Source organism: Penaeus japonicus, unplaced genomic scaffold (genome assembly GCF_977035675.1).
Source record: "Penaeus japonicus unplaced genomic scaffold, GWHDUDI00000001_assembly GWHDUDI00000011, whole genome shotgun sequence".
Taxonomy (NCBI): Eukaryota; Metazoa; Arthropoda; class Malacostraca; order Decapoda; family Penaeidae; genus Penaeus; species Penaeus japonicus.
The window spans coordinates 904,170-929,169 of NW_028234413.1; the positions used below are offsets into that span (position 1 = coordinate 904,170).

Below are 25,000 nucleotides of genomic sequence, written 5' to 3' on the forward strand. Positions count from 1 at the left end.
ATAGAACCATAAATTCAACATCAAAACTTCAAATAATCTCATAGGACCATAAATTCAAAATCAGAACTTCTAATAATCTCATAGAACCATAAATTCAACATCAGAACTTCTAATAATCTCACAGGACCATAAATTCTTACCACAATTAACTTTCCTAACTTACCACAATTAACTTTCCTTAAACACTCTCCAGGTTGTAACCTCGGAAATGACGATGACGATGATGTTTACACGGCGCATGCGTTCCAGGCTCCTCCTGTGGGTAAGCGAGTGGATTCTGGATATTACTTTCGGGTTGGAGTGTGTGTGTGTGTGTGTATATATATATATATATATACATACATATATATATATATATATATATATATATATATATATATATGTGTGTGTGTGTGTGTGTGTGTGTGTGTGTGTGTGTGTGTGTGTGTGTGTGTGTGTATGTGTATGTGTGTGTGTGTGTGTATGTGTGAGTGTCTGTGTGTCTGTGTGAGTGTCTGTGTGTGTGTGTGCGAGTGCGAGTGCGAGTGCGAGTGCGAGTGCGAGTGTGTGTGTGTGTGTGTGGGAGAGAAGGAGAGAGAGAGAGAGAGAGAGAGAGAGAGAGAGAGAGAGAGAGAGAGAGAGAGAGAGAGAGAGAGAGAGAGAGAGAGAGAGAGAGAGAGAGAGAGAGAGAGAGAGAGCGTATTTGTGTGTGTGACGAAAATTTAGACAGCACTAATGTCTGAAATTTGGGTATCGCAGAAAATGATGTAAATATTGATATTGCAGAATTCGCCCCTGCACCTGTGCCTTCTGGATCGATGCATCTTGCCGCTGCACCTGGTAAGCTCTGCAGCATTTTCAATGAGTGGAAATATCTTAAAAATGAGATTTAAAAGAGAAACACGATGTTTTTATACAAAGAAAAATGTTTAACCTATTCAGAAACTTCGAAACGTATTAGCGGCCTGCATAACATGAACCACACCTCTAAGCCAATATTCCGTGCTAACTATAAGTCCTCTGGCATTTCAGGAGAATTCCCTTGGTTGGTGAGCCTTCAGGTAACGAACTTCGAGAAGGTCTATGTGCATCTCTGCGGCGGCACCCTCATCGCTCCAGCCTGGGTGCTCACCGCTGCACATTGTCTAGACAGCGAGAGAGTCCCAGAACTGGTGGTAAGGGTCTCGTTCTTGTGTTATCTCGTTTGGTATTACAGCTGTGTTTCGTATGGTACTTGGCTCTAGTGTGTGCTTTGTGCGTTCGTACCTGTCAGCTGGTGTGCGGTTGATGTAGACTAATGGCGGTTAATCTAGGCCTATCTTCCGTTAGGTGGTGTTGGGTGAGCATGACATGGACAAGGAAGAAGGAACGGAGCAGAAGGTTACTGTCAAGGAGGTCATTAAGCACCCTAATTACACTCAGTAAGTTCACAGCCTCAAAGGTCAGTGGCCATATTGCATTCAGCAGCGAGAGATTCTTTACCGACTTACAGAACATAATTGTACGTTTCCCGACATGTGCAAAATGTGTTCGCTGCACGTGTTCACTCGCTCTTCCTCTTCGCCAGCTGGAACCGACCCATGAGTAATGACATCGCCCTCATTCATCTGTCGGAAGCCGTGAAGCTGCGGGAGGGGGTGTCTGTTGCTGAGCTGCCCTCTTCGCCCTTCGAGGTCTCAACCGGTAAGTCTTCGGAACAAGGGATGCCTAGCCTATCTCTCTGACGTCTCTGTCTCTCTCTCTCTCTCTCTATATATATATATTCAATGTTTTGTTAGATATGTTAGTATTACTGTTTCTTGTACTTATTTTATTTCTCATTTTTATTGACATTGTTAACATCAAAATCGTGTATGGAGAACATGAAGTGTTTATTTATTTATTTATTTATTTAAGCTAACATACCTCATAGCGCTTAATAACAACTGATAATCATCCCCCGACTTTCTCGAGCCCCCATCTCCCGGATAAACATGTCCGATCAATATCCCAACCCATTTGCCAATGTTCTCGACCGGCTTCAGGTCTGTGCCGCGAGGGAGGCTGGGGGGCCACCGAGGAAAGCTCCCCAGGCACCAACGTCGTCAAAATCAGCGAAGTTCCTCTGTTGGAGAAGGAGCAGTGCAAGGGAGCCTACAACGCCAGCTTGGGGGAGAACGTGATCTGTGCCGGAAAGACAGGCATTGGCGCTTGTGTGGTGAGGCGGACTTTATTTTTTTTCCCCCTTTATTTGATGTTTTTGATGTTGATTTCCATCAGTTTATGTCGCCTTCGTATTTTGTTTTGTTTGTTATAGTTTGTTAAATACTTGGGCTCCGTTTCCCAATTTTGTGATCAGACGTTTTCAATGTTAGTCCACAGCACATTTAGTTAAGAACCTACACGCCACTTACAAAAGGACCTCCATTGAACTTTCAGAACATTGTCCCCTTCATTTTAAACGACTGATACAATCTTTAAAAAAAAACACACACATCTACAGCTTGTCAAACTTTCCACCAACTCCCCAGGGTGATAACGGAGGACCCCTGATGTGCCACACCCCCGAGGGAGAAGTGATCTCGGGGGTCATGTCATGGCGCGAGGGCTGTGCACTGCCTGGGAAGCCTGCAATTTACATGGACATTTCCAAATACATCCCATGGATCAGCCAAGTCATGAGAGCATAAGTTATATTGTAAGGAAATCTAGTTAAGACATTAAATTTTATTTTAAAGTTTCTTTATATGATTATTTCAGATTCAACGTGATACTAACGCCACCATTGTTTTCAATAGATATTTATTTTTTGGCTTTATAATAGTGGAAATATTGATGAATATTCTGTCAATCAGATGCTTAACATTACTTCCTGATTAAATGATTCCGTCGAAGTAGACTACAGTGAAATACATTCTCAAAATTAAGGTATTAGTACTACGCTCATCACTGCCTTTCAATATAATTTTGTTACCGTTGGAAATAAACTGAACAAAAGAACTTGCCCATGGTATCATTCACGGTTTTTATTTTAAACCAAAAACCTGAATTATTTAAGTACAGAGCTTGCAGAATAAATGCTCTTATACTAATACACATTTAGTAGGGAAATAACACCATCATATCCATGTTTTCTTTTTTTTACTGTATATATCATATTAGATTCCTCAACTTCATTTCGCAGTCATAAAAATAATGGTATATACATACACATAAATACAACATTAAATAAATTACATGAGGCTCCTGCAAGCAACAGCTGTAAATGAGGACTGTCAGGCTTCTCTCATATAAGATTTTGGTCACACTGGGCACCAATACTGCTAACCTTTTATCTCTTATATGATATAAATTATGCACAATTTAATTTGGAAAAAGGATAAAAAAAAACTATTTAACATAATCATTACACTATCATGAATCTAAATTTTGAGAATGCCTGCATAAAAAAAAAAAACATTAGGAAATAAGAATTATAAATGTGAGGATTTGTATACTAGCAGTAATGGACACTGAATTGAAGTAGTATTTGGAAAATCAATATGCTAATACTAGGTCAAGATAGGTCTGTACTTGGCCTTTTTTGAACAGTCAATACAGCTCTTCTGACACCCACTCACTGTAAGAACTATCACAAGATCACAGTTACGGTAGTAAGTTTGTTGATGAACCAACGTAAAGCATCAGCATTTAACGGTCACAGTCTAAGAAGAAAAACAAATCTTGGCAATAAAGCTTTGAAATTATCCCCCTTGACCAACACCTGACAGTTTCCTATTGAAGTGTACCTTAAAAGATAGAAAGAAATCAAACGCGCGAGATTTCTGTTTTGCCATTGAAAAATAAATATATGATAATGTACAAGACAATACTTATTTAAGCAGCAGGAAAACACAAGCTAAAGAGTTAAAATAGTTTATACCCCTGCACCCACTATTTTTCCTTTTTTCTTTTTTTATACAAAGAGGAAAGTATGCTATAAAAGGAAGATTTTGGGAAGAGTGGAGTACCAGAAACGCATCAGATGGAAACACTGTAAAATATGAAGCTAGCACCTTCATTTCTAATATCCGGTGGATTATAAAAGATGGCATCTATTGTGACAGGAAACAATCAGCTTTTAAGTTAATAAATTTCAAGCTTATGGAAGGTATATGATCTAAATAATCTTATTACTTGAACATTGATATTAACTAAGTTTCTTTGTAGGTCAGAGAGCTATAGAATTCAGTCTACTACTTCATTAATATCTCAAGTTAGATGCTTCACTAAATGACAAACAAAAGACCCTTGCATCTTTCATATTGCACTTTGAAGAAAAGTGAAAAATTCCCACATTATTTAACATTTCTCATTGCTCAACTGTCACAATCCACTCATCTGCATAGATAAGCATATACATTAAGGACTTGTTCATGCAATCACAAAAGCATGGATGGCCCTTTCAGCCATGCAAAAAGAAAAAAAGAAAAAAAAAAGAAGGACATGTTGTATTGCGGGTAATACAAATATCTTACTATCAAATTAATGCCCCACAGATAACTTTCAAAAACAATTTTAGTGGAGTTACAAACAGTATGTTCACATCATGTCTAAAACTGTTGTCTAAATTGCTTTGACTGATTATCTGCATCAGGCTGGCAACCTTGAAAATAAACCAATAATGAAAAAAAAAAGTTGCCAAGGCTGTGTAAATGTTAGAGGAGTAACTTTAATACCACGAGAATGGAGTCAAATACATAACAGTATCTATCCTCTACTGATATAAAGATTAAGGGATTAGCAAGTTCACAAGAGTGCCTTAAAATACTACAATGATGGATATTCATTTTCCAGTCCAGCTAGAAAGCTCAACAATGAATCAAAACGCTACGCTCGTATTCTCTTTCCCCAAACACATGAATCACAGTTTGGAATGAATGGATGGATGAACAATCATTATGTATCATTTGACTCAGATTGTTGTCATAACTACCCTGTGCAATGCAAGTCATTTTGCATATCTCTTTCTTCATAAACATTATTATTATTGTGATTTTTCTGCTAGTTTGCAATGCACGAGTTAACTTTCCAAATATGATGATATAAAAATAATCACATTTTGTCAAATCAACCAACCGAAGGCTTTGCTACAAAAGGAAAGTTTGTTGTCATTTAAGTTTTATTTTATCATTATCCTAAAAAAATAATGTTTCACAAGAGATCAAATGCACTGGGCGAATACAAACTAAAAATCCTCGAGTCAAACTTGTTAAGTTTGCTACATCACTGGGCACTGACTTGAATCAACCACTATGTACTTAGTCAAGGTCCCTTAACAGTACAACTCCCACAAATAAATAATTTTCTTAAATGGGTGAAGAGGCAGCTAAAAACGAAATATTTGGTCTGCTTGTGTTATACATGTGTAAACATGAGTAATGTAGGTTTCATGAATATTTGCAGAGATGACTGTAGCTACTGACAAACAACAGTCCTCAAGTAGAACTGATAACAAATGCCATTTAACCAAAGGAAAAGCTATGCCAATGAAACTGCTGTCATGTCCCTCTAATACTATTACTTGGCAACTGAATTTTGCTTGGCATGATAAGCAAGAGACCAAACGGCAAAATTCAATGTGGCATCATTGTTGCGAGTTATTATCGTCAACTTAACCCTTATTCACGAACCTTTGTTTCCTCTTTATTGTGTGTGAACTTTTAGATGCCAAAAGAAAAAACAGAGATAAGCCACAAGCTGTGAAGGAGTATTTACGGAATATGTAAGTACAGTTCAGCCCGAAGCTTAGGAAGAAATGTTGTTGCTTACAGTCTCGCAGAGTACAGGACAGCAGCAGAACCAAATTTTAGTGATTACAATATTTCTTTAAAAGATTTTAGTCTATGAGGAAGTGAAATATCAATAACCGCAGTATGAAAGATTTCTACCAAAAAATATGACGTGTAAAAAATCAAGTGCTCTTTAAATTTTTAAAGTATTTATATATGTATATATATATATAAAAAAAGGCTTCCTTTACATACAGTCATACTGTGAAGCTGAATGTTTATATGTAAGCAATATAAAAGTAGAGGACAATGAAGATGAAACAAAAGTTAAGGAAAATGTACTTCTGACTAACTCTAGTGATGTGGTAACATTCTTACTGTTGGTTAATTTCATCCAAATTCTTTTTAAATTCTCTTGACAACACAATTTAGTAACATAATTGTACATAGAAATTCTAAATACCGATTTTCAACATACATAGAAACGTTTCAATTTCTGCAATTGTAACTATCTCTACATGAATTATTTAGATTTTCAATTCAACCTGGAATATCAAAAGTTGCACAGATGGATTACAAGATAAGAGTAAACATCAAAAAGCCACTTCACCTCAAACATTTCTCGTGCTACAAACACCTCCAGTCACTCAACTCTGCACATTCCTCTGGCATGTCAGTACCCGAATGCACTTGACAATGACCTGCACAACTGCTTGCATCATAGGCTGCCTTTTGAACCGAGACTTTTGATTGTTGCACTCGACACTACACATACCAGAAAAAGGTCAGTGTGGAAGAAACTGCGACACTCTGAATATGAAAAATATTAAGAAAATATAGACTACCTAGGTAACAAGTCTGTATGACAACAACACGGAGAACTTCAACTCTTCACAGACGGCTTCACCGCGTACTCCTCATGCCGATGATGATGTCCTCAATCAAACAGAGTCCAATGTTCACTGTCTAATCATTAGTTCAACTTTATTATTATTTTTTCACTATTTATCAAAATTGATCACAGAATATCCAACAATTCATTAAATTTCCAATACGAAATTGGTTCCAAACGGTTCAACAAGTCTGCCTAATGACTGAATAGAAATGAACATACAGCCTTTGATCGTAGAACAGAGTATTCAAACATTCTTCTATAAAAACTCATGTCATTCAATTATATTCACAAAATCACATATGCTTGTTTCAAAAACCATGAACGTCATTTAAAACACTAGATGAAATGAAATATATTTATCTGTGAAAATAAGGAAAGTTAACACGAAATATATATATATATGAACTTAATTGTTATTAATTTCAAAATTATTATTAGCCTTTTCTATTGAGAAATTAAGTCATGGATACCCCTAACATTTGTCGACATTTCTCGTAGACGACATATGAGATGCTGACAGCTGGAGCAACCTTCATGAAGTTGGGAGTGATGCCGCGGTAAAGACCGGTGGGTCCTTCTTTGGCGATAATGTGACGGAACAGTCCAGACATTGTGATTGGCTGGTTGTGGACCACTCCTGGGGCTATAACTGCAATGGTAAAGTAAAAAGAAAACATTAGGAAGGAAGAACAATTACATTAATTTGTTATGTCCTATAAAGAAAACCCTAAGTACAAAGATTCTCTCTCTGTACAGTCTCATCAGTACAAAGATCCTCAAGTACAATCTCATTATTTCAATCAACTCCAATAAAATCTCAACAGGTAGGATTCAAACACCATTCTACCTTTACACTTCATTTATAATCGTACTTCTACTCTACTTTCCACAATTCAAACAAGTAAAAGCCACATTAATGAGCCAATCATATATCCTTGCAGGACTAACCTTGTGCTTGTAGCCTGGTGCGAACAAGGGCCAGAGGGTAGGAGGCAACCTGGCCACACGAGGAGGAGAATGCCCCGCAGGCGATAATGGCTAGAACGGAGGGGTTCCTGCCATCTGAATATTGTTCCATGTAAGACTTTTTTAAGGTTTCATATATGGCAAGGTCAATACCCGCATACGGTATAATCCCGAGAATGTTGGGGATATAACCTCTGTAGAATGATCTTAAACCCTCTTGCTTATAGATTTTGACAGCTGCATCTGCTATGCTCTTGTATTGGCCGGTCTTTCTGAGTGCTAATCTGGTCTTCAGAACCTGCCAAAGAGAAGAAACTCATAAATAACTTTTGCAATGCAGGTAAACATCAAGGACATAAACACATAACCATATCTTCAAGTGCAACAATACAAAATCATTAGAAATAATTTCACAGCTATGTTCTTAGGATATACACCATCTGTGCTTTCTTTTCTTACCTCAAGGGGATAGATTACAGACTGTGAAAAACCTCCAGCAAAGGAGCCTGCCACAAAGCGTTCATATATGGTCAATTCTCTCTCCTTGCTTCCGCCAAACTGCAACACCATGCGCTTGGCCTGTTCATAAGCAGCAAACTTAAGGGCAGACTCCGGCGCAATCTTTAGGACATTGATTCCATTACCTCTCCACAGACTTTTGACACCACCTTCCTGAAGCATGTACCTGAAGCAGTTGGTCAAGCTATTAAACTGTTTTGCTCCATGAACCTGTAAAAAAAACAAAAAAACATTAACAAGGGATTAAAAAAAATACTTCCAGTTTATACTAATGTATAATGACAGTTCTAAAGATGGCCAATGAGATGCATTTCCCCATCTTACCTGCAGAAATACTTTGAGTCTGTCAAGTGGTGCCGTGCAAGTCCTTGAAACCATGCCAGCCACACCTCCGGCCACCAAATGACGCCACCATTTTCCAGAGAGCCATTCCTCGAGTGAAAAGTCATCTGGCACTGAGAGGTCTTCTCCTACATCAAGATTCTGAAACAGCCAGAAGGATTTGTTCATTAGTTGCAGAGTCCCCCTATTTCACTTACTGTAAAAGTAATCTTCTCATCTCAATGCTTCTACATCCAAATTTATCCCCATCACCAGTGAATTTAACAACCAATGGACCTTTTCTTTTTTAATTCATAAAGAATAAAATCTCCTTCACCAATAAACACAAAATATGAAAGACAAAATAATCCAGGAACAGGAAATCAAACAAACCGTGGCATGTCTCCAGTAGAGTATGATATCATGGAGATTGGCCGAGGGATGGAAGAGGAGGTAGTCACGCCACTCGTCAAAACTGATGTCTAATGTGCCATCTTTGTCCATTCTGAAAGGAAGATTGTTCAATTACTCAAGAGCAAAGGAGTTTGTGATTAGATATATATATACAACTTTCAAAAATCACCTTTCATGCCATAATGCATTTGAATCTCAGTAGAATTTGTAGATACAAATGAGACCTTACCCCTTTTATAATTCTTTCTTTCTTTCTCTCTCTCTCTCTGTCTCTCAAGAACTCAATATTTTTCAGTTTGCAAAAACACTCATACCTTCTCATTCTCAGTCTCTCACAAGCTCATACACAAAAAATTACAATGATACCAATGACTGTGAACAAATAAATCCATCCACACTGCCACATTACACCAAGTGTGAATTGTATTACTCAACTACAATTATTTCAAATTGCAATTAATTTCTATTCTCTTCTTTTCGTTATTTCCTGTGCAACTAATGATTCAATCCAAAATGTTAATGTAAAAAAAGGCCGTTCTGAGCAAACCTATCGATCAAATCAAACTACAACACACAGTGTCACAAATACTAAAGACCCCAAAAAATACATCAGGTTTAAATCTATTCACAAAGCCAACACAGCGGTTCCAACATCAACAATGTACATTGCAAAGTGGAACTAAAAATTTGAAGCTAAATTAAAGGTGCTTATAGTGGGATTGTGTGTAATTATCTACTGAAAGCACAACTACTAAATAAAATAAAAATATGAATTACTAAATAATGGAATAAGAAATAAAGGACACAGAAAAAAATTGAAAATCTTGCCCTTTCTCCACCTGGTCGACATTTGAACACGTGAACCGAGATGAGAGCGGGACGAGGGGATTGCTGGGGGTGAGGTCATTGATGTTTCGAAAGGAACAATAAACCAGCCAATTAATTATTAGCTACTACTGTACTGTGTGTGGTCGAAGAGGGACACAGCAATAGTCAAAAAGTGTCTTTTGCATTTGCCTCCTCCCTTTCTAACCCCCCTCTCTCTCTCCTCCTTCCTCCAACCTCAACGCCATCTCCTTATCTCCACTTACGATATTCTGTAAACCCAAACAAAACAAGCACAAATAAGCATACATGAATTTAAGAACAAAGGTCAAGATGCAAGGAAATAAGAATTACAAACATTTCATGCATAATATATAATCAGGGATGTTAAACCTGGATTCCACAAACCCAGACTCAGCCCTGGTGCTTGGGCCACCTCTGGCAGCCCAGTCTCGTGTCTTGGTTACATTACAATTACACTACCCTGGCTAGGTGGTATAGGCTGGCTTTAACATCATAATGTTATCACTAGAAATAACAGCCTTAGTGTTAAAAAACAAGATCTGGGCAAAGAACACTATAGGTCTAGCTTGCCTCGTTCCCCAGGCTGTTCACCAAGGCTTAGCCAAAAAGGTAATCATCCCTGATGTGTGTCTGGTTCCAGTTGGATAAGATTAGTGGAACCCTAACTTTTGTGATTAAACAGAAAGTAAATGGCCTAGACATCTATCATGAATCTATCATAATTTTGTGTGTGTGAATGACACACTCAGTTTCCTCTATAATTGATCATTGTATAATTTATTCATTCAAAATGAAATCATCAGTTTTCAATTTCATAAACTTCTGCTTGGCATCTCCTACAGTATTCTAAAAGCAAGTTACTTTATCCTGTGTGACTACCAAACATTTGATACTGTACAGATACTTGATATTCAATATGGCTTGTCATCCATATATCAACTTTTGTTCTTCCCTCTATTCCCCATACAAGGGCCAAGAGAAAACCCAAGTACTTTTGTTCTCATTCTGTGAATGCCCAGACTTCATAATTTCTCTTTTGCAATATTCCACTCATTCTATCCAAAATACCCCCAAAGATTAAACCAAATTCTTCAACCCGATAGGGTGACCAACAAACAGGCGCAACCCAATCTTGCAACAATGTGAAATCTACAAAGGTGTTGCCCTATAAAGCATCGGGTCACACCATCCGACCCTGACCAGCCCTACTTAGGCCAAGGTCACCCTGTTTCTAGACAACAATTATGCACTACACTTTCCTCTTAAAAGACCTCATCTAAGTCCCTCTTGTATCTCTTCCCTCTGAGAGCAGGATGGGAAGTGAAGAAGAGGTAGAGGAAGAGGAAGAGGAAGAGGAAGAGAACAAGAATGAGGAAGGGGATGTATGTGTTTATGTTTTTTTTTTTTTTTTTTTTTTTTTTGTGTGTGTGTGTGTGTGTGTGTGTGTGTGTGTCCATACATGCGCGCCCGGATTTCTGCCTGGAAGTGTTAAATCGCGGACCTGTGTCCCAAAGCAAAGGGCCGACCCTCATCAGGTGCTTCCTTAGCGCAGTGCGAAGCGTCGAGAGAGGGGGCGGGCAGGGGGGCTGGGGGGCAGCCGGGGTGGGGCCCGCGGGTCAATACAGCGAGCACCGCACCACCGCACCATCTGCACCGCAGCGCCGATACGACAACGAAGTGCTTCTCACTCGATCATCACTCGCCAATGAAGGCATCGAAGGGAACGAATTTCTCCCGTGTATTCAAGACAAGCGTCAGATCTCGCAATTTGCAACCCCTCTACTATAATCACAAGCCATCATCGATCACCGTAACGTTATATTACCGTCACTAGCGTACCATTTCGCTAAGGATTTCGTACTCTCCTTACAATCTTGGAGGGAAGGATGTGTTTTATAATCATAAATACATACATTATCTTATGTATGCACTCATGTATATTATATATCTATGTATACATCTATATGAGGGGAGAGAGAGGGAGGGAGGGAGGGAGAGAGGGGAGGTACCGGGAAAAAGCAAAGGTACAACGGATAACTATAGGTGCAACAGGAACCTAGGGCACACGCGTGGCCTGCCCAGATCTCCTACGAAAAGTTACAAATAAATAATAAAGATGGCATGCCAGCCACATGCCAACCCGTCGAGTGCCGGGCAAAGGCTTCGCAGTGGCAGCGCATTCTCAACGGTGTCTGTGTGTCTCTGCACGTACCCGTCCTCGCCCTCACGTACCACATACTTGGTACATATGCAAGGCTTTTCCTCGCTCGTATCGGAGATAAGGTTGGCGAATATGTTGGACACTTCGATGAAGAAGTCGAGCGTTTCGGCCAGCAGTTCGGCCGCCACGTCGGAGATGACGTCCTCGGAGTCTTGGGAGTCGCTGTGCGAGGGGCTCTCTGTGCTCTGGAGGTCCTGCAGGATGGGGGCGATGGGGATCATGTCCTCGGACACGGTGGTCACGTCCAGGCATTCGTCGGGCCAGGCCGCCGGACTGGTCTCTCCCAAGGAGGTCGGCGTGGATTCTCCTGACGAAGGCGATGTCTCTGAGGAAGGCCCCGAGGTGCTGCTCACGGACACGGAGGGACCACATGTTGCCATAAGCTACGGAGGAGGGAGGGCGGCTGGAAGGAGCGTCGATGGAGGGAAGTGTTTCTGCACTCGCGGAGGAGGAGCAGGAGTCGGACTCGGGACGAGAGCTAAACACGTTCCGAGTCTCGCGTTAACGCTAACTACCACTTAAGCTTAGGGCACAGCACGGGATCACAGACGATTCGACGGACGCTCGTTCGTCGAGGAGGACCTAGTCCACAGGAAACGGCATCCAACGTCGTTCCAGGCCACGGAGGCTCCACGACGACACCCCCTCTCACTCCCGCGGTCGTTCCTCTTCCGACACTCAACACGACCTCTCTATCCAGACACCCATCGTATGTGCCACGCTCCCCTCCCCTCCTCGCAGCGCCCGAACGCGTCTCGAATCCACACGCAAGGTCACTCTTCAGCACCAACTCATGATGATGACACAGCACACGCAAGCACAGCTGTCACTTCCAGGACAGGGACAGACCGAGAGCAAAAGTAGCAGTCGCGCGACGGCCTTGGAGCACAGGGAGTGGTTAGCAGATCTTAAGTCGTCCTTAGTTTGTGTGCAGAGAGAGAGAGGAAGAAGAGGGCGAGGTGGAGCAGCAAGAGGAAACACCAGGAAAAGAAGCGCGACTGTGCGAGACGAGACGAGACGTCAGCGTGCGTGGCGGACCGCAGAGAAGGGGAGCGGGAGAGCCTCCACCGGCGTACGGAAGGCAACTGGAGTTCCAGGCCGTGCGGCACGACACGGCAAGGCAGGGGAGCGCCATAGCCTGGGGATGGGGAGGATGGGGGGGATGGGGGGGGGGGGGGACGAGCAGACGGCATGGAAGAACTCGGCCTTGAATGGTACGCGATAGATCGGACGCACAAAGTGGGAAAGAAAGTCGATGATCGAAAGCCAAAGGGAAAATAAACAGTGAACGCGAACGAGAGAGAGAGAGACCGAAGAGGAACGGACACACAGAATAATTCCCGCAAAGCAAAATGGCTTTTCGCTAAAACCCGAGTGCATACGATTGACCTACAACCCCCCCTCCCCCTCCCCCGTCCTAGTGCGCACACTCGAGAGCCAATGCCAGGCAATAATCCTCTGAAGATAGAGAGTGCCAGTATCTAAAGGGAAAGCGCCTTATGCAAGTAACCTGACGATCCGATCGTCACGGAAGTCAGTAACAGTTCAGTCATCCCTCGCGTCCTGGTGTGTGCACGTATCCTACGATGACCGACAGAGAGAAAGAGAGAAAAAGAGAGAGAGAGAGAGAGATGGAAAGAGAAGAGAAAAATGAGAGAAGAATGAGTGAATGAGAGAAAAGAGAAAGAGAAAGAAAGAAAACATGAGGGAAGAGAGAGAGAGAGAGAGAGAGAGAGAGAGAGAGAGAGAGAGAGAGAGAGAGAGAGAGAGAGAGAGAGAGAGCGAGGGAGAGAGAGAGAGAGAGAGAGAGAGAGAGAGAGAGAGAGAGAGAGAGAGAGAGAGAGAGAGAGACCCGGACAAAGGTCAAGATCGCGAGTTAAAGTCGCCCATTAAAGGCGTGCACAGCAGCTGAGGCGAGGCAGGTGAACCTCCCCCGCCACGAGGAGGAGCGGACGGGAGACGGAGGGCCTGGGAAAAGGTCAGTTCCTTAAGACACGCGACAAGAGGCAGCGAAGACGACCACAAGGAAAAAAGATGAACGATAAACGCGACCCTTTCGCCAGTCACATGACTCTCAAGATCCACGTTCAAAGCATATCGTCTTTAAAGCCTCGCTAGCGCTGACAAAGCCCGGAGCGCGCTCACGCCCCCAAGAAGTGTGCTCTCTTCCCGTAAAACGTCCATCTCGCGCACACGCACACACACACACACACACACACACACACACACACACACACACACTGAGCTCGGCAAAAAGGACGATATAACAGCTACCCACAACAATAAAATGTGAGGTCTTGTTTACATGGCCGAACCAGAGAAGGGAAAAATACTACGAGCACGGCCTAATGACACGAGAGAGAGAGAGAGAGAGAGAGAGAGAGAGAGAGAGAGAGAGAGAGAGAGAAAGAGAAGAAAAAACTTAACCACACAAGTACCAAGTCCGCTTCGGGGGCCGATGGCAACAAGGGTAGGCCTACCGCAACGACCGTCAAGCCTCGCCTGTCTGTCCCCTTTAAGCTTATTCCACGAGGCATTGCCCTCCCATGCTTTGCCATCATACCCATATTCCACAAGCTCCATTCACGCCCACTGCTCCGTTTGTTGCAAGTCTAAGAGGTAAGGCTAATGTGAATGAATGATTCCACATGGCAAAATATGCCATTGGCAACTCCCGATCGTTTAGTAGAAGATATATTTTTTACGTTTACTTAGATTTTATCTCAACCTATTTTTTAGAATCCGTAATGTGTTTGGTCTGGTTGGTTAAGCTAATAAAAATATTAGTCTATACCATATCTTTCGGACCCTAAGGTATGGTATCGACTGTGTACCCTATAACAGCCACAGAAAGCAATGGACCCATTAATCTAAATGGTTTCCTGCCATCCATCCATCCATCCATCCGAATGAATGGCAAAATAGCGTCGAAACTAACACTCCAAAATGAAACCAACCTTACATATAAAACGAAAACGAACCAACTAACCCAAAGAAGGAAATGTTGAATAACTAATCAAAACCATATTTACATACATGACGCTAAGGTTGCTTGCTTCCACAATGGTCTGTTGGATCTATCCCCGCATTGTTTAAGCGACCCCCCTCCCCCCCTACTGCACGTGGGTTTAAAATCGATCTAAATGGCTTTCGAACTTGGCAGCGAGATCGTATTCCCTCGCCTGCCCGCCTGAACAAATCCTAAATTAAATCCAAACGCAAAATAATGAATAGTTAGCGACTATCAAAGTCTAGAAATGAAATGTCATTAATATAAAAGAACCAAGATACATTCAAAATAGGCAATAAAAACTAAAGGAAAAACACCAAATATCTATCCCTTCTAAGACCAGTGCAACAGGAAAACACCAAGCGCAGGCGAAGGCGAAGGCGGATGCGATGGAATAAGAATAATAAAGAGCAAGAACGAGAATAATAATAATAATAATAAAAAATCCAGGAAAACGCGCCAAGGCAGGACGGGAGAGGGATAGGGGTAGGGGTAGGGGATGGAGGGAGGGAGGGAATGAATATCTCAATGCCCTGCCGGCACCTGAGAAAGAAAAGCCGTCCGCCATGACCGACCACGTGGGCAAGCAATGAGCCGCGTGGTCAAGCAAGCGTTGATGAAGCGCGGACGTTCGGCTCAAAGGACTCGAATGCCCGAACCAGAGGCGAGACACGGCCTCGTCTCCAAGCGCCGCCCGACCCGACCTCTCCTGCCAGCTGGATGAATCAGCCTCGCCGGTGCACAGTTTTTGGCTTGCTGTTGTAGCAGCGTAGGAACTCGCACCGACATTAACCAGCGTTACAAAGAAGCGAAACCCAACGGGACACCCGGCGGCCATGACCAATTACCGTAATCCGATCTCTCGATATGGTCAAGGCAGGACGAACGAAGCCAGAGAAATGTGAGACCTGCTTGGGTCAAAGACGCGTCGAGTCAGGGCAAAGCGAGGTCGAAGGAGGAAACAGACGCCAGAACTCATTAAAGCCGCATGTGGATTGATCTGACCCCCACCCACCCCAGCAATCAATCCCATTCACCCCCTCCTCTCCCCATACGCTATCCAAGCTGAAGCCATTACTCGCACTCCTCCTCCTGTTTGGCTACTCAGACCTCATACTTGTCGATCACCGCCCGTCTCGCGCCCTCGCCAACTCGACCACACGATCCACGGACGGCACTTCCCAAACCGACGTGCATTCAGAGAGGAAACGGAGGTTCCCACGGTGAAGGTAATCCGAGTGACTCGCCCGCCCCGAACTTTGCTTCATTAAATGCCCAAACCATAAATATCAAAATCAAACACAGAGAGGAAAGCACGGCCCTGCATTGCCATGCATTACGACTTGCATGTTTTACCACGTGACCACAAAAAGGCAATGAACGGGGGAGGGGAGGGGAGGGGAGGGGAGTGGGGGGGGTAGGGATGCATCGGCAAAATCCGATCTCTAGACTTGATGAATGGCGTTTCCTTGCTGCTTACGCGGCAGTAAACACTTCTGATGCTTTCATTACGGGGGCGAAAGGTTAATAGTCCCAAATGGGAAAAGCTGATCGTCAAGCTCAGAGTTCCTTGTCTAATCAGATTCCAAGAACAATATCAACAGGAAATGACTGTTCCATTGTTCTTAAAACGCTCAGAGCTCCTTGTCTAATAAGATTCCAAGGGATATCAACAGGGAGGAGGAGGGATTGTTGAGGAGCGAAGGAGAGCTTAACTATACCCTGGACCTTGGATAAAGAGGAGGGAGGAAGAGGAGGAGGAGGAGAGGTGGTGGAGGGGGGGGGGGGCGTTACCGATTCTCTGCGTTAGTCCTTTTGATTCAAACAAAACGAGGTTCCCGAACGCACGCCCATTCCAGACGCGACTGGGGAGGCAGCCAACACAACGCCGGTTATCAACACATTCCTGTCAAGCCGCCACTTGGAGGACACTCAAGGAAGGAATCGGACGCCCTTCGTGTCTTCCTTCCCCCATTAATTAACTTCACCAATGGAGGGAAAAGGGTATAGGTCTAATTTTCTAGCATATCAATCGCTCTATCTGAACTTCAACGGATTTTCTTTACGTGACAATCCTTAAACAATGGCTATTCGAACCATCAGAACGGCAATACAATAACGAGGCTATCCACAATTCTTAAAACAAAAGACGAACTGAGAACAAACGCACGCACGTGTAAACCCCATGCGAGTCATACTCTCTTCCTCATCTTTCCTGTCTTAGACATATAAACGAGGAGAGAGGGGAAGATGTGAGGAAATAAGAGGGGGGAGTGAGGAAATAAGAGAGGGGAGGAGAGAGAGAGAGAGAGAGAGAGAGAGAGAGAGAGAGAGAGAGAGAGAGAGAGAGAGAGAGTGAGTAAGAGAGAGAGAGAGAGTGAGAGATATAGATGAGCTGAAAGAAGAAAGTGGAAGAAAGAGAGGGGGAGATATGACGAAATAAGGGAAGAGAGAGAAAAGCAGACGATAGAGGAAAGGAAATGAGGGGATGGGGGGGGGGAGAAGGTGAGAGAAGAGTAGACGAGAGGAAAATAAGAGGAAAGGGGAGATCCAAGGGCAAACCAGTAGGAAAGAAGAGAAATGAAAGATGAAACGTCCGTGAAGAAGAGAGAGCAAGAGGATGGTGTAAGACGAAGAGGCAGAAATGAGAAATGAGGAGGAAAGAAATAAGAGAAACTATCATAGAGGCAATCCGAGAGAAGATGAAGAGGAGAAAGTGGGAAACAAACAACCATCCAAGACATGATGATGAAACGCAAGAACAGATGGAGACAGAGAACAGGGAAAGAATTGAAGCATGGTAGAAATGCAAGGAAGAGGAGAACACCGTGATTAAGAGTAACCATGGAACCCCCAAACCATTATAACCAGACTCAACTAGCGAATAACCAGAATCTCTCTCCCTCTCTCCTGACATTGGGCTATAAATACCTACTAAAAACCCACTGCATGACTCTGGTGTGACGCTTTCTTAAGGTTCCTCCGGTTAATTACCCTTTCCATAATGCATGACCAGATACCATAGATTAACAGAAAGAAATATCGAAAGATATAAAATCGGATAAAGCTACAGCCGCAAGTCCTTGAAAGTAGAATGTGAAAATGAACTTCCTTTCACCAAACCGTCACAGATTAATTCATTGTAAAGTATAATTCAAATAATAAGACCTCGAAGGTAAAGATGTTGAACAGACAAAAGCATCATGGAGGATGAGAGGGAGAGGGAGAGGAAGGGAAGGGAGAGGGTAGGAGGACCCCCCCTCCCCAGGCTGCCCGGTGACTGACTGCTTGGCAGTCTGCCATGCTCAGTATATATCAAGGTCCACGTGATGCAACTTACCGCATTTCAACAATTCTTCCTAGTGCACCGCCAAGATTCGCGTTCTAAGATAGTGTCTCACTTTGCCTCGCCCGGCACTATTTGCTAGTTTCACTTTTATTTATATAATTACTGACGCCAATTTGTTGCCCGGGTTCACACAAAACAAGTAGCCGGCTGCGGTAGTTCTAGAAATTCGAGGCATTTTTTGGGTGTATTAGACACTTCCCTTCAAAAGAAGGCATATATTAACATGTTATCTTATAAAACAGGGTTCAATAGTAAGAAAAATGTCCGCCTTCACTCAACTGATGCTACATATCACTACTTTCTACAGACTTTACCACGCACCATGACTGTTAGATACCCAATTCCTAACTACATCTTCACTTTCCTTGCTTTCTCCTACTTACTTCTCGGAATCTACACGTGACTCAAACTCAGCCAAGCGCACTTCCGCCCAAGCAGACACGGCCTTCACCATACATACATACCATCACTCCCTATAGAGGAGGAAAATTACTCGCGGGAAATAATCAATACCGAATCGACACACACACACACCACTCTCAATCTTCTCCGTCTACCGAAGCCGAAGGATATAATTCTGGACTCACCTCTGCTGCTCTTTGGAAATGGGGAAGGCATTGGGCACGAAGGTGAGTCCACACTGCGTTCTGGCGCATGCTTCCGCCGTGCCATAGATCATCACCATAGTTCCTATAGCACCGCGCCCACCAGCTCCGGACATCGCCCGCACAGCCCCGGCGCCTATGCTGTGCTGGACGCCTCCGCTGCTGTCGAGCCGCCCGCCCATCGACAGGTCAGCTCGGGTATGGGCGGCGTGATGGTGGTACTTGCGACCGTTGCCCATGCTTTCCGCTCGCGTGTGGGTCGTAAGTCCGTGTGTGTCGTTAGTTCTTAAGGGGTCTGGGAAGCCCATGCTGAGATGGTGTTCCGTGCTGGCCGTCATCGCGGAATCGGTTGCGGGTCGTCGGTGGAAATGAGTATTCTTGACGGCGAAAAAACTAAGTAGATTCCCAGATTCCGGTTCTGTATTCACTTTTTGGTTGTCGTATTCACACACACGAATCCCACTATTATTTCTTTCTACACTTATCGGGATCAGCACTGATATGCCCTATGCACTCGACACCTAGAACGGTTTTGAGCACAAAGGTACACTAGCGCGTCCACTCCCTACAAGTGTCCAACCCGCACTCTCGCGTGGAGCACTTCCCAACCGAGACTGCGCGCTGGCCATTCTTTGAACTGCTCGCTGCCAGATGTCGCCACAGTCTTTTAAATGTTATATCGCTAAATTATCCGTTTCATTATATTTCTGTGGTATATAAAGTCCCATATTTTATTCAAATTACAAATGGAGTCTAATATATACGATTATATAATTATTTGTTCATAAAATCTACGTCTAAGCTATATTGCCTACCATATGGCAATATCTCGTGACGTCACAATCAGCTGTGAGCCCTGAATAGCATGACGCAACCCTCCTCATTTTCTGGAAATCTCTAAGAGCTGTTATAATTTCCAATCTTTTCCTTTAATCTACACCACGGCCAAATTATAATAAAGGGGAATGTTCATATAACTCAAAGAAGACTTTACCAATGAAGATTATATATGCAGATAACAGACTTTCATCAAATCAAGTTGATTATAACTGCCTTATCACCGGGGGAATTACAGTCAAACTAGCAGATTAGATGTTGAAATAGTTCTAGCATAAACAGTATTTGTCAATAGTGTAATAAAGACTGGCCGATATACATAACAACAGTACTACGCTCTTCAGCTGAACTGCGCATCTGAGAACTACGAGTTAGGTAACGTTGGCGCCGTTCGACTGTTTTCAGCCCTTCGATGTTCGAATAGAGAAGTTATCTGCCTCCATTTTTATAAGTAATGGGATATACATACATACATACATATATATACATACATACATATATATATATATATACATACATACCATACACACGCACGCACGCACAAACACATCTCTCTCTCTCTCTCTCTCTTTCATGATTATCATTTTGGTAGTACATAGTAACTTTAGAATACAATTTCAAAATAAAATGGGCAGCGATTTTACAAACCGGAGAGTAGTGTCGACATATTAAGGAAACATTTGTCAAAACTACCGACGCAAGGTCAATATCAGCCCGTCTATGCTTGCAACAGACTCCATTAACTGCACTGCTTCAACCCGGAAAAAAAACCAAGTCAAATATGACGAAACCTAACTCTCGTTACTAAACGGATCTCACTTCCTAAACCCCGTGATGCGAAACGACACATATTTACAAAACGACCATCCCATCCCTTCCACACCGATGTTGCGAAAACCGCAAACACTGCATCACAAACAACAAATAACCCCATATCACAGGCGCTCCACAGAAAAAATAGCCTGGCAAAGATACGAGATTCCGGCAGTGCAAAGCGCTTGCGAAACTCCAAACAACGCGTTGCATTTGCTATCCACACGTATTCCTAATGATCATGTTCAACCAACTCTCTCTCTCTCTCGCGTTAAGGGAAGGCGACATTTGCATCATTCTTCACCGGAATGAACGAGCTGTGACAGCCGCAGGCCGACGCAGGCCGACGCAAGCGGTGTCCAGAGTACGATGCGGGAAACTCTCCCTTTCCATCAAGAGAAAGAGAAAGAGATAGAGAGAGAGAGAGAGATAGATACAGATATAGATAGATAGATAGATAGATAAATAGATATAAAGATAGATAGAGAGTGATAGAGAGAGAGAGAGAATGTTTATGTGTATGTGTGTGTGTGTGTGTGTGTGTGTGTGTGTGTGTGTGTGTGTGTGTGTGTGAGAGAGAGAGAGAGAGAAGAAAAAGATTATATATATATATATATATATATATATATATATATATATATATATATATATATATAGAGAGAGAGAGAGAGAGAGAGAGAGAGAGAGAGAGAGAGCACAAGAAATAATCAATTCAAAGCACAAGCGAACTGGACAGAGAATAGCACCCCGTTAGTGATATTAATGCACCAGCAAAACCCAAGTTCAGTTTCTAAATATAGCGCTGCCCCCCCTGCCGCTACCTTGGGTGCGAGGGAGCGAGCGAAGGTGCACCCGACCAACACTAGGGGAGTGATTATCTTCGGAGATAAGACAAGTCTCAAGCATGTACCCTCCCGAGCATCTCCCCAGGTGTGCCACTCGCTAGTGGCAGGGAGCGGCACTGGCACTGGCAGGGCAGTTATCAAAAGGATCGAAAGATCGAAGTAATATTAATCCTTCGACGTTCTGGGGATCTGGCAACCGACATTACTTACCAAGTGTCACCAAAGAACATGCACACTTCATGACTCTGAAGCAGTACATGACCGCAATCGCCCTCGTCATCAATGCCGCTTGACGCCATGCAGAGTGGAAAAGCCCGTGCAGACTGTTGGGAAATCAAGCACAGGATGTGCATGCGCGGGCATATATCAACGAAGAGGAAAAAGAGAAGAGAAGAGAATAGCCAGAGGTTTTTTTCCATGGATAATTCCGTTAAGGCGACAGACAGGCACCCGGTTTAATAAGGCTTGAATGAAGCTTGACCTACTGCTTGCTCCAGTAAAGGTCAACAACTATCCTGGGAGTGAGCAGGGCGACGACGGCTGGAGGCGAAAGGCAAAGGTTTGCAGGACAAGTCAATCTCCCCGCCCACCGCCCCCCCTTATCCTCAACCCCCCCTCACCCTAACTCCCTTCAACGACCCCCCAAGATCGCTCCACCCAACTCCCCCTCCTCTTGCTAGGTCACTCTGGAGTTGTGTGGAGTCATTCTTTCGCCACACTTCAGGGAGGGTGACTCTTTCCTCTTTTCAGGCCTTCGGTTTGGCAACACCTTCGAGGGTCGCCATGTTCTGTCATGGCAAGCGAAATGGCGAAATGTAACCCTAAGTAATCACAGACGATTTAATGAGAAAAGGTTAATGAATATTCAGAACAACATAATTCACAAGAAGTACACTTTCTCTCTTTATCTTCCTCTCTCTTCCATCTCCACCCTCTGCCCCTGCCTCACTCCCTCCCCCCCCTTTTCCTCCTTATCTTGCCCAGCGTCTGTCTGTAATCTCAATTTCTCTTCTGTGCGCTCGCATATGGGTCAGGAATGACGAGGGAAACCTAACGTCACGCTGAAACTAGATCGGCGATCGCTTGCATTCTTGACAGCCAATACCTCAAGCAATAATTAAACGGTTAAGCTTTTATGCACCCCCCACCCCACATACACACACCAAAAAAAAAAAAGAAAGAAAAAAAAAAAATAGATTGAGCGATGGAAGTAAAGAGGGAAAGAGAAAGAGAGATGAAGAAAGAGAAGAGAAGAGAAGAGTGAGAGTGAGAGAAAGAGAGCGAAAGAATAAAACCAAAAAGCGAGAAGAGAGGGAAACGAACTCCCCCCCTCCCCACAAACCTCCTCCCGCTCCCTTCCCCCATACTTCCTCACTCAATACCGAAGCTATTTCCTCTCTCCACCTGTCACCCCCTCCCCCTCCCTCCCCCCTACCGTCGCAGGTCGGCCCCGCAAGTATGTAGGTCACAACCAGGTGGACCGCTCACGAAGGCCGCTCTCCCACCCGCACGCGATCACGCCCGTATCTATTGCGACGCGCGAGAGATCACCGCACTTGTGGCTCTCAAGCATCGCTGTGGAATGTGGTGCTTGGCGGATTACAGAAGCACTTCCGGCGGTTATCATTCGGTGGATGCATTCGAGTAATGGGTAAAATGTACGGATGTACGTTTATGTGTAAGTGTAAGTAAATATAACTATATATGTCTATATATATGAATATATGTGTGTATGTAATGATTATGTATTTATGTATATATGTATATATATGAACACACACACACACACAATATATATATATATATATATATATATATATATATATATATATGTATATATATGTTACACATTATTATTATATACATATATATACATATATATATATATATATATATACATATATATACATATACATATATATACATATATAAACAAACGCACACAAATGTGTGTTATAGATACATTGGTATTTGTATATATAATATATATGTGTATGAATATGTATATATGTATGCATTTCTGTGTGTGGGTGTTTGTACCCACGCGTGAATATACAGCATTTGTCAGTGTTCTGAATTGATCCACGTTCTTTAGATGATTCGGCTGTACACTTTATTAGTGAATAATATCACCAGAAATCCAAGACATACATAATGTCAAAGCCAAGAAAAAGACCCAGGTCCATGATGGTCTGGTTACTCGTTAACCTTGACGACGTGGTGGTGATAGGCAAGGCAAGAATTTCGGGGCAGAGTAGCGTAGCAGGGGCTGAACAGGGCTGGCTAAATAGCGGACAAGCGAACCAGCAAGTATACTAAGCTGTATACACTCTGCAATGACACATCCAGGGTAGGGTAGCATTTCACCTCAAAAGGGGAGAACATTCTCGAACCTCGTTGTTCATTGCTCCCTCCGCGCGCGCGAAAGACCAGACCGTCGACTTGGTATTCTTCCACAGCTATTTTTTTTCCTTTACTGCTTCCAACCGTTCTTCTTCCTTACATATTCCACGAGCGAAAGTTTATTTTTTCCTCTCCGTAAACATTTATTCCAGATAGTAGATTCCTCCTAATTCCCCCCTCCCCGCCCCCCTCGACCGAGTCTAGTCTGTCTTGGGTGTTGTGTAATCGCGGTGACGTCTGTGGCCTTGATATTAAACTGCTTCTCGGCCGTGCGTTCTGATTGGCTCGCTGAGACTGCAGGCGCGCCGCCATTGGTCGAGCCGGGAGGTGTGTAGCGGGTGGGGATTTTGCTGTTCGCTGTACATCTTTTAAGTTGTTTCAAGGCATTCGACATGAATGTCATATTATGAGTGCTGGATGTAACGCACATGTATACACACACACACACACACACACACACACACACACACACACACACACACACACACACACTCACACACGTACACGTACACACACAAACACACACGTACAGTCGTACACACACACACATTCACACACACACACACACACACACACACACACACACACACACACACACACGTACACAGACACACGTACACTCGTACACATTCACACTCACGCGCGCACGCACACACACACACACACACACGTACAGTCGTACACACACAAGTGCACACACACAATCACACACAAACACACACGTACAGTCGTATACATTCACACTCACACGCACAAACAAACAAACAAACACACACAAACACACACGTACACACACAAACACACACGTACACATTCACACTCACACACACACACACACACACACACACACACACACACACACACACACACACGTACACACACACACCGCACGCACACCACGAGGCATTACACGTGCAGGCACATTCTGCGCACAAGTCAGTTGGATGCGAAACAATTGGAAGCAAAGCACTTGGACGCGCTTGTCAAAATTCTATCGAAGGTGAAAACTGGCTCAAGCACAGAGGGCGTAAGGGGAGGGGGGAGGGGGGAGGAAGGGGAGGAGGAGGAGGAGGAGGGAGGAAGAGGAAGAGGAGGAGGAGGAGGAGGGAGGAAGAAGAGGAGGAGGTGGTGGAGGAGGAAGAGAGGAGGAAGAGAGGAGGAGGAGGAGGAGGAGGAGGAGGAGGAGGAGGAGGAGAAGAAGAAGGAGGAGGGGGGGGGGTCACT

General features: G+C 43.5%; 2 protein-coding genes across 5 annotated transcripts in view; one reads left to right on the top strand and one right to left on the bottom strand.

Annotated features, from left to right (window-relative positions):
• LOC122244516 (trypsin) overlaps positions 1 to 2,958 on the top strand; it is a 3,689-nt gene extending 731 nt beyond the window's left edge. The window contains exons 2-8 of the mRNA XM_043002446.2: positions 194 to 262; positions 766 to 819; positions 1,012 to 1,154; positions 1,309 to 1,400; positions 1,547 to 1,662; positions 2,004 to 2,176; positions 2,490 to 2,958. Coding sequence (XP_042858380.1) covers positions 194 to 262; positions 766 to 819; positions 1,012 to 1,154; positions 1,309 to 1,400; positions 1,547 to 1,662; positions 2,004 to 2,176; positions 2,490 to 2,648 — 806 coding nt within the window. The 3' untranslated portion in view covers positions 2,649 to 2,958. The remainder of the gene's footprint in view (positions 1 to 193; positions 263 to 765; positions 820 to 1,011; positions 1,155 to 1,308; positions 1,401 to 1,546; positions 1,663 to 2,003; positions 2,177 to 2,489) is intronic.
• A 124-nt stretch (positions 2,959 to 3,082) lies between these two features.
• The window catches only part of SCaMC (Short Calcium-binding Mitochondrial Carrier), a 64,972-nt gene continuing 43,054 nt past the window's right edge, over positions 3,083 to 25,000 (bottom strand). For 2 of the 4 annotated variants that reach the window (XM_043002415.2, XM_086541493.1), the window contains 5 exons: positions 8,824 to 8,935; positions 8,434 to 8,592; positions 8,050 to 8,319; positions 7,573 to 7,888; positions 3,083 to 7,273 (listed from right to left, as the gene is read on the bottom strand). In XM_043002415.2, coding sequence (XP_042858349.1) covers positions 7,080 to 7,273; positions 7,573 to 7,888; positions 8,050 to 8,319; positions 8,434 to 8,592; positions 8,824 to 8,935 — 1,051 coding nt within the window. In that variant the 3' untranslated portion in view covers positions 3,083 to 7,079. Of the gene's footprint in view, positions 7,274 to 7,572; positions 7,889 to 8,049; positions 8,320 to 8,433; positions 8,593 to 8,823; positions 8,936 to 11,905; positions 12,696 to 18,860; positions 19,495 to 25,000 lie in introns of those variants that run through there. The other 2 variants (XM_043002434.2, XM_043002421.2) reach the window with 2 other exon arrangements.